The sequence below is a fragment of the Malus sylvestris genome, chromosome 15 (genome assembly GCF_916048215.2).
Source record: "Malus sylvestris chromosome 15, drMalSylv7.2, whole genome shotgun sequence".
Taxonomy (NCBI): domain Eukaryota; kingdom Viridiplantae; phylum Streptophyta; class Magnoliopsida; order Rosales; family Rosaceae; genus Malus; species Malus sylvestris.
Window position 1 is genome coordinate 1,764,002 of NC_062274.1, and position 16,628 is coordinate 1,780,629.

A 16,628-nucleotide genomic window follows, 5' to 3' on the forward strand; every position below is an offset into this window, starting at 1 on the left:
CTAATTCACGTTTTATAATATTAAAAACGACAAATGTTAGTTAATGTTTATTTTAATCAAGACGATTGTCTAAACTACGACAAAAAGGATTTGAATTTTTATTCAAGGCGACATTGACCAACTAGTCACTAATCTTTCTCGTCTGCAATTCTAGTCTACGTTGGATAACAAAGTATGTTATTTAATACATTACTAACCTTATTATAAACACACTTTCAAAATACAAAATATTAATCATTATATTTCAGTATCTCACAACGAGTTCCGCATCAAGAAAAATTAGAATAAAAAATGAAATTTTCATATTGGATCGAATTTTAATGGACATTCATAGTAACTACCCTTCTTCAACGGATTGGTGAGTCGTCGTTTTCTCCTTGTATTTTCATGTGGGATATGATTGGTCATCATTTGGTTAAAGAGTTTAATTAACTCCGAAAGCTAAAATTGCATATATGAAATAAATAACTTAGTGTTATATTTTGGTTCCTTTTTACCTGATAAAAAAATATATATATTGGATGTTGTGGAGTCAACATCAATATGTTACATGTAGCAATTATTAATTGTTTTTTTAATTATAATATTTGCAGCCAAAGCGAGAGACAATTTGGTCAATGTGACTTTTGAGTAATAAGCTTAAAGGAAAAACAAAATTAGAAAAGAAACAATAACACAAGACAAATCCATGAGAAAAAATTTAGTGTGCTGGAAACACGATTCAATACATAAGTGTCTTAATACAATTGGTTAGAAAATTGAAAAATAAAATTTTCAATCACTTGTATTATTACACAGTGTATCGAGTCATGTTCTATGCACACTGAAAAATCTCTCCAAACCCATAAATTAAACCCCATGTGAAATGAGGAAATGTGTTTAAGTTTATACTAAACCCCATGATTAGAAAATAAAATAATACTTCTTTTAAGAAAGCTACTTTCTTTATTTGTGAAAAGAATAGATGATTTAATCCAAGAAGAAAGAGAGCAATGATTGAGGGGTTTAGCAAGAGCTCTTGAGTCGATTGAAGCTAGAAAATTTAATGATAAATTTTTAAAATTATGATTATGGCCAAAAAGAAAAAAAATATAAAACTAGGTGACCACTGGCGATCTCATTAAATTTGAAGATCGATGATGACGAAGTTACTTATATAGATTAACTTGATGAAAATGACCAATAGGACAACACAAGTGCATATTTGAGGACTAAATGGTCCAATACTGATATTTAGATACCAAAATCAAGAACCATTGTAATAATAAATTCTATAAATTTTCCAAGGAAAAAAAAGGTGTAATTTTATAACTAACTGTCAGCTTAGTTACTGGCATGTGTTTTCATATATTAATGAAGTTGCATATTTGAACCTAACCAAATTGTTTAGAGTGACACGCTCACCTGTACATGCCAATTCAAATTCCTTTCCCACATATCGTAGTTTATATTAGATTAAAGTAAATTATTCCTTAAAAAAAATTAAGGTTAATATTGAGACTTACTTGGGTCTTGAAGGGCGGACTAATCCTTTGAATCCGGTAACAACATGTATCATTCCTATAGAACAAAGTTCTCGTCCAAACCTTTCAATCAATTGATACTACTCGAGAAACGACTTTCTTTAACCCAAGCAATTTCTTAAAAACTCGCTTTAGATATGAAATTTTGAATATACAGACATCCTTTTGTTATTTCTAATAATATAGCTCGATAATAATTCACTTCTTTTAAAGCGTGCCCGGGTCGTTCAAGACTTGTGTGAGTGTCTAATATAATTGAAGTGCAACAGTATTTGCCAGCTTGTTTTTATATCCACTGATTTGAAGGCTACCACGGACATCCTGGGGTTCCCTCAACGTTCAACACCACTACTCATTAAATATCAGCACTCGAATATCTACATAATTAATAAACCAATAAAACTTGGCCAAAAAACATTAACTAAACCATAATTGAAGTGAAATATATTGTATAAATGTCCCACCATGGATATTTTCAAGTTTGAACAATCTTTTCTCGTTTATAATAATATAAATCTGTTGCAAATAAGAACGATCCACCAATTTAGAATTGAAATTTATATAAACATAATCTCAACCATCAAGATTAGGAATGGACAACGGTTATGGTGGGTGGGTAACCGCGATTATTTACCCATAACCGTTTTTGCTCATACTTGCATAACCGTTTACCCGTTGGGTAATTGCCTAAACGGTTATACCCATACCTATAACCATTTATAAACGGTTAACTATACCCATAACCGCATATCCATTTAACCGTAACCGTTTAATACCCGTTTACCCATTTATCTTTTTTTTATTACCATTACCCCCTTTTCACCCGTCTACATGTTTTTTAACAACTTGAAAATAAAAAAAAAATTGTCATAATTTTTTTTTTGACAATTAAACACCGTTACAGGTACATTTATCATACATTTCCATATTTTAATTTTTTAAGTCCTTATATCATTCCAATAATTGAAATAATAGTTTACGGACGATATTTTTAATTGTTACTAATGAAGGTAAATATAATATTTGCTAAGTATTATTGGGTTACAAAAATTGTTTAGAAGACATTTCTATCAAAGCATTTCTGTCAATTTCACAGTTACCCACAAAGAATTTAAATTTATTTGGCCAATTCCTTGATGATGAGAATCATCATTCTTGTAGCAGTGTTATTGAGAGAATGACCGATGAATTCCTTGCTAATTTATTGAGTGCTAAGTATTATTGGATCGAGAACATGATTTGTGTTAGTTTTACATATATAAAATAAATGGGTAAACGGTTACTCGTTTATAATAGCGGTTAATACCCATAACCGCCTATTTAAATTTCATGGGGTAAACGGTTATACCCATAACCGTTTATTTATCTAAACAGTTACCCATAACCGTAACAATTTAATTTAAATAGGTGGGTAACTGCGGTTACCCATAACCAATGAGTATTTGCCCATCTCTAATCAAGATATTGTTTTTTTTTTATTTTTTTGATAACGATATTGTTTTTATTTGTATAGAGAAAAAGATGTGAATATGTTCGTTGATAGGATCATCTCGAATGCGAGGAAAGGAGGCACGCCTAAGTCTCACATCATCCTTTATAACTCCGAAGATATTTAACAATTTGATAATTATATTTTGCATTGCATTATTAATTTATGGGTTACAATATATTTCAAACGGATTTTGATACGTTTTGAATTTTAACGAGTATGTTATATTATGTGGTGGTATAATGGTCACAATAAAATCACTCATGAGTTATATCAGTGCTTTTAGGTTATATATATGTATGTATATATTCACATTGATATTAGTTAAATGACGGTTAAATAACACGTTAGTCTAATTCATATATATATATTTATTTATTTTTTTAAGGGGATTAGTTGGTGGCATTTCTTTAGTAGTCTACCATTCCGGAAGCCAAAAGACTTACAGAAGCATTTTAGCCTCTTTCTAACTACCATCTTGTGATTAACCAATGGTAGGAATCAAATTTATGATATGTTGTGTGAAATACGGTCTGAAATTTGTTCTCAACCATTAACCACCTCGTGACGATTAGTTTGATTTAGAATTGAAGTGTTAGTTTATTTTCTCATATCATAATAGGTTTATCTCCAATACCTATCTTTGATCAACAGATTCAAAACACTACATTAATCAAATTCCTAAAAAAGAAAAACCCATTGAACAAAAAATTAAGGATTAAGTTGTTTAATTTCTGAGAACTTGTTCATGAGCATGTAGGTCCCATGACAGTTGGCGGCCTTAATCTGCTCCGTTTACCATGTTGCGGTGTCGTTTCATCTCAATAGGCGACAATCTATTGCAAAATCGAAACGCTAGAAACGACAAGCGTATTCCATGAGTGTAAAGCTGTCGAGTGGTACGAAAAATAGCATGGACACGTGCACACCGTCAAAAGTTTGGACCCCACCGGTCACCGTGCCACGTTCTTATCCAAGTTGCGTAGTCCCAGTCGTTTTCACTTTTCAATCCAATTGCAGTGGCAAAATGGGAAATTCAATCTTTAACTTGTTAATGGGCTACAACACTGGACTTGAATTAAACAAAACATTAAAGGCCTGGCCCAATTAGGCAATTTCTTCACTCCGAGTTTTGTTTTGTTCGCTTATTCGAACGATATTCCAAGAGTAGTGCTATTCACCTTCTTTCTTCTTCTTTTTTTTTTATTTTTTTTTATTTATCGTCGGATTGAATGAATTGAAGATTATTAAGGTAAAAAATTAAAGGGAAATTTTATTTGAATCCATACAACCTCTTTCTACACCCAACTTAAATTTTAAATAAAATTTTTTTTTTTTTTTTACCCTATTTCATTATTACCATAAAGTAAAAAATGAATTTAACAATAAAACAAAATTGTATCAACGAACCCAAAACCTAATAATCAAACTCTTACTATGATACAACCAAAAAACAAGCAAGATCCATGGTGAAAATCGCAGCAAATGAAAGGAAAGCAGAATAAAATATTTACCTTGCTGGGTACACAGAATCATAGGATAATAGCTGGTAATGACACTTATGCATAAATCCTTTCTCTTATCCCACGAGTAGGGACTGTCTTCCGTCTGATCTTCGTGAAAATTGAAGGCCATCGCTGTCAAAGAAACACTCATTTTTTGGTTCTTCAGGTGCAAATCTCAACCTACTCTTTTATTTGTTACATGATCAATATTTGTTGCTGCATCATGCTCCACGAAAAAGAAAGGAGCATATGAGATTTCCTTTGTTTACTCCATTCTTGTAAGCTCAGGGGAGCAGATTCTAAGAGATGACGAAGCTCCAATATTAAATAAAGAGGAGAAAGCGAGAAGAGAGAGGGAGAGAGGGAGACTTCGCCATCACCGCAATCAGAAAACTCAGAAAGAACCCAAATTCACTAAGTTAATATCACGAGTGTAAAGATAAATTTACATATTGAATTAAGTTTGTGAGGGTAGTTTAGGTAATAAATTTAGATTTAAAAAGAAATTGATAGTTTAATTAAAAATAATATGGGTGTAGTGAGTAAAGGTGTAGAGATACACATGGTTCAAATAAAATTTGCCAAAATTAAAAAGAGTGTGGAAGGTAAAAATTGTGTGTGAATAGCATTATCCTGTTTTAATCTATATTAACCTACGGAGAGATTGGAACTTGAGTACAAAATTGGTACTTTGCCCTAATCAATTTAGCTACGGCTGATCAGCATTTTCGTATTATGAACTTTTTTTTTTCCGTTTTTCAGATTTCGGAAGAAACTTTAATTTTTGTTTTTGTATTTACAAATCAATTGTACGTAGCATTTCTCTGCAATCAAAATGATACATATGTCGATTTAATTATGTGCAGTTGAATGAACAAGAACTCGACCAATCATAATATGACACGTGGCTACAACGTAAAATCTGTCATAGGGATCCAAGTGAATTGAAATGTCCCCAGGCTTCCTGCATTTGCCCAAACCAAGTAAAAAAATAAATAAAAGTTACCAATTGACTACAAAAATTCACCACAAGAGCATTAGTTACTGACCTGCAAGATGTCAAAAACTTTTGCTGCAAGGTATTTGTGATGTGAAGCAGCACCTTTCTGCTGCAGCTTATCTGGGTGCAAACATAGCAGCGCCCTTTGGTACGCTCTTTTAACGGAGTTGCCTTCGATTATATCCACAAGAGGTACCGTCTTCCAACCGCTCTCTGGCCAAAGAACCTGTCGTGATTCAGTTTAAACCCGAATCAGTTGCTAAACGAGTAGTTAGGCATCAGTCCTAGTGACAATGAAACGGTGAAGTTTATGCCTTGAAGCATACTACTATGCAATATCCGCGGCGACTTTTGAAGATGGAGCCTATTGAAAGGATAAACAAAACGAATCAGTGCTTACAGTTTGCATAGTGGTCAGCAGCGAGCGAATGTTTCCTTCCTTCCCTCTTGACCACTGTCGTATCTTAGCATCAATCGCCTGCAGTTTATGGGATAGGACATTACTGCTCGCCGGAAACTGTAACAACATGCTGTGTTTGTTTGTTATGTATTTACCTGGAATTCTTCACGATTGTTGCCGGGTTGTGGCGGCAGTTCTTTTTTCTCATCTTCAGTTATTTCTTTCATCTGTCAACATTGTTCGCGTCAAAACTTTAGTTACTTGTATATTTTAAGGCATAGTATGTAGAAACATAATCGGCATGGAACCCTGAATTCCGTTTACTTCAGTCATAAATACTGCACCAAATGATTAAGTAGAGAATGGACGAAAGAAAACTTATTCATAGAAAACGAGTGGAATTTATAAGAAAACAGGAAAAGATGAAAACAAGTTCTTATATGGAAGAATTACACACCTGGAAAGTTTCCGTAAAGGACTCATCTGCATCTTCAATTATAGGCTTGGATCCGTCGGGAACTGATCCTGTCAAAACTCAAAAGGTATAAGTTGTATGTCTTTCATTAGACCATCGCTAAATATTCACGTGAGAGATTGTACAAGTACATCATGTCGGAATTCATGAAAACCAGAGTATGATATGGAATTCGATTCACATCAAATATCACTGAACTACTCCACGTATCAAATATCACCAAATATCATCAATTTCGAGTACTTTTGTACACCAGTTCTTCATCTACTTGAAGCTTTAGCTAAGGTACATTCCTTAAACAAGATTAGGAGAACTAACCGGTACTTGATGCAGGGGTGTCCTGCACGGGAGCATTATAAAGCATAAAGCTAGCGGTCTTTGCTTTACTATATTCTTTCTCTAACTGTTTGAGATCTTCCTTCATCTGGAAAGAGTAGAAAATAGAACATTATACTCAGAAAAATGTTGAAGAAAATATATTATTCGTTTTTGGCTACGTGAACTCAAACCAGTCTAAATTGATTACCTTGACGGAAGCATCAGAAAATGTGTTTTTCACATCGGACTTTTGTAAGTAGTCGTTCATCCTTGTTGCAGTAATACTCGCTTCATTCTCTGCTTTGGGAGCGCCTTTATCCATTGTTCTAGAGCTGTGACTTCCAAGATTCCTACCATCATATGTGGGCTTACACAAAACTTCTTGGTTGAACATTTTAACAAAGTCCTTCACCTTACCCTTAACTTTGCTTCTCCCGAGATTATCTCCTGAGTTCTTCGGTGAACCTTGGAAACTTGCTTTAATAACTTCAATTTTAGTCGAGGAACTTCTTTTTCTGTCCTGATGTTTTGCAGTTTTATTAGCGTCAACATCTGCATATGATTTAACCACGACTTCCTTTTTACTACTCGTTTTAGTTACCTCATCATTGCCTGCATATGAAAGTTTAGGCGTGGTGTCAGCGGTGGTACGTGATAACAGTTATCTCGCCATGACAGTTAATAATTTAACATACCTTGTTGAAGATCGTCATCAAAAAACAAAGAACGAACAGTATTTAGAACAGGCTCGTGAACTCGTTCCATAAGCGCAGGAATTTCTTTCTGTCGGTCTACAGAAGAAGCTGTTTGAAGTAAAGGATGAGGCTTTATATCTTCACTTTTATGGAATGAGATGGTATTACCGGAAACATCTCCAGTAGTGTCATGAAGGCTGCTGACGGTTCCTGATTTAGTTACGGGAAGAATTGCTTTCTCAACAAATTGTTGTGGATCGACTTTATCAGGAGTGATTTCATCAAGAAGCAAGTCATTTTCTTGTATGTTTCGTTCCAAGGTAGGGGACCTAGCATCGGCTAGTGGATCCTCATTGGAGAGAAAATCAGTATTAGGCAGAGTGGATTTAGGCGATTCCCTCCGCGTACTCTCAGTAGCAGCGCTTTCCTTAGTGCTCGAATCTTCCTCATTTTTGGTTCTTTCCTGCACTCTTGAACCATTCCGTCCCCTAAGAGGTATCACGATTGGCACTCCTTTGCTTGCCCACCTGTAAATTGAGAAATGAAACTGAAACGGACTGCTAGAAGTTGGATTTTCCGAACTCTTTGAATCCTGTTCCGAGTTCAGTCCTGTGTCTGCTTTATCAGATGTAGCCAAGCTTGAGGACCCCTCACCAACAAGAGAAAAATCTCGGGATGAGGAGCTCTGGCGAGTACTGGATCGAATATCATTTCTCAACTCCTCATGAATTGCTTGGTTTGAAAATCTCGAAAGAGAGCTCGTATGAGCAGCAGAACCAAACGCAGGCAGGTCCACCACCCCTTTGCTAAATCCGTCAGGGAGGCTGAGAGATTTTGAAGCAATTAAGGTAATGAACGCATGATTGATTCAATATGTGATGAACAAAATTAATTCAGTTTTAAAGAAAAAAAAAAACATCTAAAACAAAAGATAAACCACATTATTAGCAGCTTTTCAAACATAATGCATTGCTTCTTCCTCAATATTCTATGATACCTGAATTGTGCCGGCAGTGAAGAAGCCGCAGAGGGCTCGGGTTTGTGCAGCAGGGGGTGGCCGGGGCTTATAACCTGGGAACCTGACGCCGAAGCAAAAGGGTCCCTCTGAAGCCTCCTGGGACTTGAACTGACAGAATGATTGCCTTTAAAGATGTCATCAAAGAAGTCATCGCTCTGCGTCCGTCTTCTATTCACAGACCCTTCCCCAAACACCGGCTTCTCAATCAAACCGGACGAATCATCATCGTCGTCGTCATAAGCATCCCTTTTCAATCCGCTGCTCTCGGTAGTTTCACTGAAGCTGTACCTCATTTCGTTAGTGGACGACCGCCTCGGCGGGCCACCAAAAACGTCATGAAAATCCACGTCCGAGTTTTTGGTGGGAGTGTGGGAAGAAGAACCGGAGTTGACGAACGCACTCTGAGGACTGTAGCCCAGAAGAAGGCTCTCCCGCTGCGAAAATCGCTCCATTTCGATCACTAACCAAGCCCCCGCTAACAATTCATCGAAACAAAACTCGCAATGAGAAGACAATTTGAATGAAAATTTGGCGGGCAACTGCTCATGAAATCTTTCTGGTTCAACGAAACAGTTGCAGAGGAAGATTCTCGATTCGGCTAAATCGGAATTGAAAGGGAGAATTTAGGAGAGTGGGGGCATCAGGTTGGGAATGTTTCCGTGGGATTTTGAGGCCACACAAAACAGTAGCAAGTAACGCGGAATTTGGATGGGAATGTTTGTGGATAAGTGGAAGAGTCCAAAAGAGTGAGGGGAAGGTATTGCCTTATTGGGCAGTTGGGATTTACGATATTGTTTTGGTACTTGGTAGGCACCCATAATCTGTTAATTGCTGTTGCATTTCATGGATCTCATGGTGGGAAATTCATACACAGATTTCAGAATTTTGTGGCCCTAATATATTTGATTATATCCTTCAAATGCAAAGTTAGCACTTCGGGGCGATTTCAGGCAATCTATGATCGTCACACTACCACATGGTATTACTAATCTACATGTAAAAATGGACAACAGTAACACCACGAGGCAATGGTACGGTTTCTCCCGGATCATGAATATTACAGATTTACCCAATGCATTTAGCTCGGGCGGCTGCCCCGTTTCAACAAGGTTGTACATCAAACACAAGGTCGAATTCATAACCCAATCAAGCAAATATGCAGAATTAAAATACTAGCAACGGTTAGTATGCAAAGCAGCCGATGATGACAAACCCTTAAGTTAGATTTCTTGGTATAATATGATACAGAACAAAGGTCATCCCAGGGGATACTCTGTGAAACTCAAAATTACTATCCATACAAAACCAAAACTTGAATGGAACTCAGGGAAAAAAGAAAGAAAGAAAGAAAGAAAGGAAATGCTTCGAATTGGTCTCATCAGGTGCAGTCGATATATCCTAACCTGTATGGCTGTATCAATTGAAAAACAGAGCATGTGTACGTAGTTTTTGGCCCGTCTGTTGAACTATACTACCATTGAGAACCATCAGGGAAAGGTTCCAGCGCATCTTGCTTGCCGTTAACATAGAAATCCATAATTGCCTGCATCCTTGGAAGTTTATCCGGGTGGTAATTTACATGAAGGATTACTGGTTTCAACTTTTTCAAATTGGCGTCTTTCCTGACCGTCTTGAAGAGGACCTTGCTATTCATGAAGAGATAGAAATCCATTGTTCTCTTGGAAGCATGAAGCCCATTGTACCCCGGATGTGAAGGGAAAAATAGTTCCTCGTTGAACACTGCTTGGTCCCATGCTTTTTCTGGCCTAGAGAGTCGTTCAGCCACACGATCCAAAAGCTCAATTGCAGGAAGCGTAGGCCTTATGTAAAAGAAACCAGAGTTATAAACCCATATCCTCATTGTGTGAGCATATCGAGCCCACCCCATAGAGGGTTCGTCAAACACATCATTAAATCCATAAGCTGTATAGTTATTGTGACCATCAGTCATGGACTCTACATCAGAATCCCGGTAGAGATGATTGAACGGGTTCTGCAAATATACTATATCAACATCCGAGAGAAGAACACTGTAACCTAGTTGCAGAAACTCCCTCAAGATACGAAATTTCAACCCAGACACCGCATGGTTACCTCCCGTCTTCCCAATTGAATCAAAACCCTCATCTGGATCTCTTTTGTATACAGGAACATCATTAGCTTTGCAAAATTCTTCAATTTCATCATCTAACCCTACAACTAGATAATTGGTTATACCAACTTTCTTGATGCTAGTAAACCATACCTCCAACATGCTTTTCACATTTGAATTCGCAAGTGCAACTATAAGCTCTTTTTGTACTGCAACTTCCTCCAAGATCTTTGCCAACCTCGGATTCACAGATTCATCAGGAACAACTGCCGGGTTAGTTCTCAAGCCCTTGACGGTACCAAAAGGGCCAGCCTTATGCGGTTTACCTAACACAGAAAACTGTTCGTGTGCATGATCCTTTCCTTGTTCAGACAGCCGTAGCTTTTCAGTTAGTTCCTGCACCTCCTTCTTCAGCTCATCATTCTTGTCCGACAATGATGCAATATCTGACCTCAACGCAGTAGTCCGTTCTGTTGATTCACATTGTGATGAGCTAATCTGCAAGCAAAAGTAGCATAGCCAGCCATATGACATCGTTCTCCTATTTAAAATTTTTTGATATTTACAATCTGTGAGCTTAATGCAAACTAAGCATTGTTGCTTTTGAAATAAAAGCACTTCTAGCGCAGAAGTGCTTTCTGCAATCCCAAAGAACACTTCCTAACTGCTTATGGACTAAAATTGATCTGAATCCAATTTCTCAGAAAAATGTAAGCTTTAGATGTAAGTTTAATTATCAGCTTAAACAACTTAGCAAATGCAAACTAGCAAATCAAATCATTAAACGAAGCGATTAAGATATGCAATTAACGGTAATGCCAAGGCGAACAGGCAATGAGAGAGTAAATTAAGGAAGCGAGATTCGAACCTGAAGATCCGATTTCCCAAATCGGCGGTTTTGGATAGGCGGATAGGAGCTCAGGAATCCATGAGGAAACAAGAAGGCGAAGACGCAACCCAGTAGGATTCCCATGACAATGGCGGTCACGATTCGAGATCCACGAAACGACTGCGTCTTGTCCCTCATCAACGACCCCTCTCTACGACCCGCCATCATTCCCGCCTTCTTCCCTTTCTCCCGAGTCGTGCGCAGCGGTTGACGAGAAAGAACGGAAATAAACCGATCGTCGATTAGTATTCTGCTGGCGGTTGTGGTTGCGGTGGTTGTGGTGGAGTTGCCACTTCCCCTTTCAAAAATGACAGCGGAGCAGCGAGGTTGCTCTCTCTGAGAGACTGAGGAGAGAGAGGCGATCCAGCGGGCAAGGATTCTGTGCTTTGCGTGTAAGGAACTAGAGAATCATCATTGGCTGTCTTAGTTTGGCACATCGGCCACGATTCGCTGTTTTTTTGGTGAAGTTTGACTTTTTTTGGGGTTGGCAGTTAATGTAGTTTGAGTTTAACCAGGCCTAGTAGAGAAATTTTTAGTTGTGACAGGAATACAAATAATACATCACGTATTTTCATATAAATGGTGGAAATTTTTAATTTTTAAGTTATTATATGCTACTATTTATATGGAAATACGTGATGTACCACCTCGTTTGACGGTTACATTGAAAAATCTCTCGGCCTAGTGGGGCTAACAGCCTAACACCTCAAGTCCATTGAAGAAGGTTTTACTTCACATGTAAGGTAAATAATACTTATTTTGCATATTTTTCTTCACATGATAATTTATTATTGAACTAAAACATTTAACAACGATGAATTCTTTTCATATAAGTTTCTCTCTATCTTGTGGGCCTAAACATGAAGCTCAGTAGGCCTCACACCTCAAGCCCACTGGGCCTTACAACTCAAACCCCAATTGGAACATAGCTAGTTGAAAAATAGTCATTCAACACTGTCCCTCCTTTTACACACCCCTTCGTTATTTTTCCTTTCATTTAGGATAACGTCATTCACAGACTAATCTTTACTTCTCATACTCTATTAATTGTTTGCCATTTATATTTTTCAATTCATTCGACCGATGGTAGAAAAATTCAAAAGAGAGTATTGAAAGTACAATTGAATGTTGAATGGCGGAATCCTTGATATATTCGATTAAAACGTTTTATTTTTCTTCTTTATTTTCTCTTTGAGTTATTAATAAACAACTGTGTGAGGAGAACAAGAGAAAAGACAAAAGATGAATATTAATTAAACGAATAAGTGGAAGAAGAATATAATAAAGTAAAAGTAAATGTCATGACAAAAGTAAATGGAATGGAATTTTATCCATGTGAGCAAAAAGGAAGACGAACAGAGGCAATACGTGACAAAAGCAATCCACTTTGCTTGTACATTAGCCTTGAACCGCCATAGAAGAAGGGAAAAATGGAAAAAGAAAAGAACAAACGTAGCATATACAAGAGAGAGAGAGAGAGAGAGAGGGTCCATTTGTCTGTGTCATGCATCATTTGAGCTGGTTACATATGAAACAACAACAGTTATATCATCAAGCTTGCCGCCATAATAACGGAACCCAGCATCTTGAGCGGCTGTGGAGAAAGGCGTCTGCCGGTCTCTATCCTGTGCTCGTTGGCGTGCCAACGCTGCTATCTTCTGTGCTGTCACCTGAGGCCCTAAGCCAGCTCTGATGGCATGAACTACCACCGCGGTTATCTCGTTGTTGTACAAGTTGTCGAACAGGCCATCCGTTCCTGCAATTATAACATCCCCCGGTGCAACAGGAACTGTAAAAACCTGAATCAAACAAAACCATCTCAGCTTGTGATATGCACGACAGTCATTCCAGGTCCTTTGAAACATTAAATGAAATATCAAAAGATCTAGTACACGATACTAATAAACCGTGGTAAAAAAATTGGGAAACATTGCTCCTGACCTGGCCAGAGCTAGGTAGATCACCGTTGTTTCCGCTCTCCAGTTGATAGGTAAAGTTAAAATCATGCTGTTGCACAGGGGATCTAAAGACGGTGCACCCATCTCGAACCACTATAAACCCACTATCACCTAAATTAACTGCATGAATACCCTGCAGTGAGATAGCAAACAGTTAATACAAGTCCCCAAATAATCAGTATGATAAAATAGCATTATTTTCAAATCCTTGCAATCCAATTAATCTACAAAAACCACTACAAAAAAGAGAGTAATGAAACAGAAATGTCGGAGCCGAGACTTCCAAAGTTATTTTTACTACAAACTTCATCACTTCAGCATGCGACATCTTTTAAAAGGCCTCACGAGAATAGATATTTGTTTTTGATACCTAGCATGAACCATAGTATCACTTTGACAGAGGTAAAAGGTTCTAACTAAACATCCTAATTAGAATGAAGAGAAGTTCCACACCTGTTCAGTGAGTGCTATGATACATGCTGTTGAGGAACCCCTGGCTTTCGTGCTCGAGTGAGCTTTCTCCAATACCCGAGCAGGGTCAACGGACCCCTTCGGCTCCTCCTGAACAGCAGCTACAGAATTTGACATCAGTTCTCTGGAGTACAATCCGGAATTAACACCAAGATCTGCCCAGCCACCAACACCATCTGCAACCCCTATTGCTTGTTCATTCGCACAAATGAAGTGAGCATCCTCCCCGCCAGTTTCCTCTTTGTCAGGATGGGGTAGGTAGTATGATCCAGAAGTTAGTTTTAGGGACTTTCCATCTGTAACCTCCCTGTAATCATAGCAACATATGTTTAACAAATGCTAAGACTTATGCACTACTTAAAATAAGACATTAAATCAGGGCAAAAACTTTTCCACCACAGAATACTTTATATTCCCATTAGTATTTACATAATAAAGTACCAACACATGCAGGTTATTATTGAACAAAATATATGAAATTAGCAGAGAAACTAATTGTGATTTGTGAACACATATAATAGGTTTAGTGATTTCTCATCAAATCCAGAAACCTACAAAATGTCCTAACTATATAACTATTCAATTTCTCATTATATCCAACTTTCCTTTAAATTAAAGGCAACCCTAGTCGCAGGATGTATGTTACACAGAGAGCTGGAGAAAAGGAAATCAGTCGAGATGCGCGCTTAAAATAAAATAATATGCCACTACAACTAGATAAGACAACAAACAAAATAACATCTCAAAGACAAATATGACAAAGCATTTGAGATAAAAACTGGTCTCTAGAACTTACTCATTAGATGAATCTGCAGAACTTGAAACTTGGTCCTCAGGAGCAGAACTATCAAAAGACACGTCATGGGCAGTCCCAGTAGATAAGCATGTAGATGAAGCATGAAATTCCCTTGACCCGGATCCTTTACTTGGGGAGGAAGTACACAATCTCTTTCCAACTTCATATATGAAATACCCATAAATTGCATTAGTGTTGGATTGCCCACCTTTTTTCAAACTCATGCTAGCTGTTTGAAAACAGTCGGAACTTCTTTTGTTATATAATGTACAGGCACTTTCAGGTACCACTGAATGAATCCCGCGCCTTGAAGTTAAATTATCTGGGAAGCATCCCCCAAATAAAGTTCTAGAACCACAGGCAGCCATAGGTTTATTCTGCAACTTGCTTCTGGCCACAAACTGACTGGGCTCAGAAAGCACACAATCGATATGATATCCACAGACCTGAATTGAAGGCCCTGACACAGACGGAGTTGAAATAATGCGCGAAATCTCTCCTACAACAGAAATGTTCCTTCTTTGGTTAACTAGCTGTGAATCCGATCTTGCAGCGAAAACAATGCCTGGTGAAAACAATGCTTGGAGGTCTGAAATAGTTGAAAACGATCTCGACTGGAACAACTTAGAATTTCCAAACAACAATTTGCCCTGCCCAATTAACCCATCTACCGATTCCTGAAGCGCTCCTTCCTGCCCAACAATTGATCTCTGCAACGCAGTCCTAATCTTCGACAAATATGAAGATGGCATCTTACCCTCTTAAACGAAACAGCTTAGCTTCAACCCCTCTATTGCATATAACACAAAGGCCACCGCCGTACGCAAAATTAAATCTCATAACTATATGCACGTCTAATCCTAGATCCACATGATCCCCTGTCGTCCGCCGATATATCACAATCGTTCAGACTCCTGAGAAACGAACACAAACGGTGCACGTAATCAGTCATCGAAATTCCTATCAGCACACAGCCCGCAAACAAATCTCCATATACACAAGCAATCAGATATATCTCCATATAAACCAGAAAATTGAAAATTAAGAAAACCCAGTAGCTAGCTAACATGTATCTTATCAAGCAGACGTGTATTAGGCCAGTTCGCTCGGCTAGCCTACCCCCGGTACTTTGGAACACAAATCGTATAGCAAAATTCAAATTCAATTTCCTAAAAGTAGGCAAAAATTCATACTTAAAATAATGAAAAGGTAGCTGAAATCAAAGAAATAGAAATCTCACCGAGCTTAGCGGCCATCGGAACCGAAACCCAATCCAGAAAGAGCAAGAAGTAGAACCCTAATTTCTCCAACTCCCAGAACTCGGCAATCGCCTCCAACGGTTAGAAAAGTAGATAGTCCCAGAAAATCCTAAATGCACGGGTTTTATGGTAGGGTTTTTTCACTTCAGATTGAGCGTTGAATTCACTGACCATTTAACCACTGCTCTTACTGATATTTACGGAACAATACAGGTAGTTTATGATCCGTGACGAGGGCGGTTTGGTAATTGCGGTGACGGCTGAAGAAGTGAAGACTTTTAGCTGAAGTTTTTACACTCTTTACCATATTTTTCATGATTCTTTTTTTTTTTTTTCCAATATAATAGGAGGATAAGCTAGTGGTGCGTTGCGAATATACTTTTATGTTATGGGAAATTATGTAAAAACCCCCCGGATTTTACTCTCATCACAAAAAATCCTCAATCATAATCATATTTTATTTTTTTAACTAGGTTTTCGTTATCTTAAATTCAGCGCCTCTTCATTGTGGTCAATTCTAACATCGATTAATATTGTTACTGAACTTTACTACAGCACATCGATGTCGTCTATGTCATAAAAATTCATTAAATTTTCTTTTTGTGTGTTGATGTGAGAGTAACCACACTAATAAAATTGTATCTTTTTTTCGTAATTTTGATTAGATCGGAGTGAAAAAAATTTGGAAGAAAATAAACGATAATGACCATACACGTGTACCATGACAGGCTTGAAGTGGA

At 37.5% G+C, this 16,628-nt stretch overlaps 3 protein-coding genes across 5 annotated transcripts; all 3 read right to left on the reverse strand.

Moving 5' to 3' along the window:
• Positions 1–4,390: 4,390 nt before the first annotated feature.
• On the reverse strand, positions 4,391–9,220 carry LOC126604190 (J domain-containing protein required for chloroplast accumulation response 1-like). Of its 2 annotated transcripts, none has more exons than XM_050271340.1 (9): positions 8,403–9,220; positions 7,406–8,229; positions 6,919–7,322; positions 6,711–6,816; positions 6,375–6,442; positions 6,073–6,144; positions 5,918–5,995; positions 5,567–5,743; positions 4,391–4,910 (listed from the first exon to the last, which is right to left on the reverse strand). In XM_050271340.1, exons 1-9 carry the CDS (start codon positions 8,873–8,875, stop codon positions 4,713–4,715), a joined length of 2,400 nt encoding a protein of 799 aa, XP_050127297.1. In that variant the 5' UTR covers positions 8,876–9,220; the 3' UTR covers positions 4,391–4,712. The 2 variants fall into 2 exon arrangements, with proteins under 2 accessions (XP_050127297.1, XP_050127298.1); XM_050271341.1 differs by lacking the exon at positions 4,391–4,910 and adding an exon at positions 5,281–5,481 and having other exon boundaries at positions 8,403–9,212.
• A 405-nt stretch (positions 9,221–9,625) lies between these two features.
• LOC126604191 (arabinosyltransferase RRA3-like) lies at positions 9,626–11,811 on the reverse strand. The gene is made up of 2 exons (XM_050271342.1): positions 11,384–11,811; positions 9,626–11,013 (listed from the first exon to the last, which is right to left on the reverse strand). The coding sequence occupies exons 1-2, from the start codon at positions 11,570–11,572 to the stop codon at positions 9,895–9,897; spliced, it is 1,308 nt and encodes a 435-aa protein (XP_050127299.1). The 5' UTR covers positions 11,573–11,811; the 3' UTR covers positions 9,626–9,894.
• Positions 11,812–12,666: 855 nt separating this feature from the next.
• LOC126602139 (probable protein phosphatase 2C 55) lies at positions 12,667–16,022 on the reverse strand. 2 transcript variants are annotated; one of them, XM_050268974.1, is made up of 5 exons: positions 15,870–16,022; positions 14,630–15,543; positions 13,816–14,140; positions 13,346–13,495; positions 12,667–13,203 (listed from the first exon to the last, which is right to left on the reverse strand). In XM_050268974.1, exons 2-5 carry the CDS (start codon positions 15,379–15,381, stop codon positions 12,907–12,909), a joined length of 1,524 nt encoding a protein of 507 aa, XP_050124931.1. In that variant the 5' UTR covers positions 15,382–15,543; positions 15,870–16,022; the 3' UTR covers positions 12,667–12,906. The 2 variants fall into 2 exon arrangements, with proteins under 2 accessions (XP_050124931.1, XP_050124932.1); XM_050268975.1 differs by having other exon boundaries at positions 14,630–15,540; positions 15,870–16,006.
• Positions 16,023–16,628: the final 606 nt, after the last annotated feature.

What these genes read in the sequence shown, in the direction of transcription:
- LOC126604191 (XM_050271342.1), bottom strand. Translation starts at nt 11,572, where the DNA reads ATGATGGCGGGTCGTAGAGAGGGGTCGTTGATGAGGGACAAGACGCAG. An exon ending in TTGGGAAATCGGATCTTCAG is followed by an intron (nt 11,014 to 11,383) that starts GTTCGAATCTCG and finishes TTTTGCTTGCAG; the next exon opens with ATTAGCTCATCACAATGTGA.
- LOC126604190 (XM_050271340.1), bottom strand. Translation starts at nt 8,875, where the DNA reads ATGGAGCGATTTTCGCAGCGGGAGAGCCTTCTTCTGGGCTACAGTCCT. An exon ending in TCACTGCCGGCACAATTCAG is followed by an intron (nt 8,230 to 8,402) that starts GTATCATAGAAT and finishes AAAATCTCTCAG; the next exon opens with CCTCCCTGACGGATTTAGCA. An exon ending in AAGTTTTTGACATCTTGCAG is followed by an intron (nt 4,911 to 5,566) that starts GTCAGTAACTAA and finishes GTTCTTTCTGAG; the next exon opens with TTTTCTGATTGCGGTGATGG.
- LOC126602139 (XM_050268974.1), bottom strand. Translation starts at nt 15,381, where the DNA reads ATGCCATCTTCATATTTGTCGAAGATTAGGACTGCGTTGCAGAGATCA. An exon ending in TCTGCAGATTCATCTAATGA is followed by an intron (nt 14,141 to 14,629) that starts GTAAGTTCTAGA and finishes CTATGATTACAG; the next exon opens with GGAGGTTACAGATGGAAAGT. An exon ending in TCATAGCACTCACTGAACAG is followed by an intron (nt 13,496 to 13,815) that starts GTGTGGAACTTC and finishes ATCTCACTGCAG; the next exon opens with GGTATTCATGCAGTTAATTT.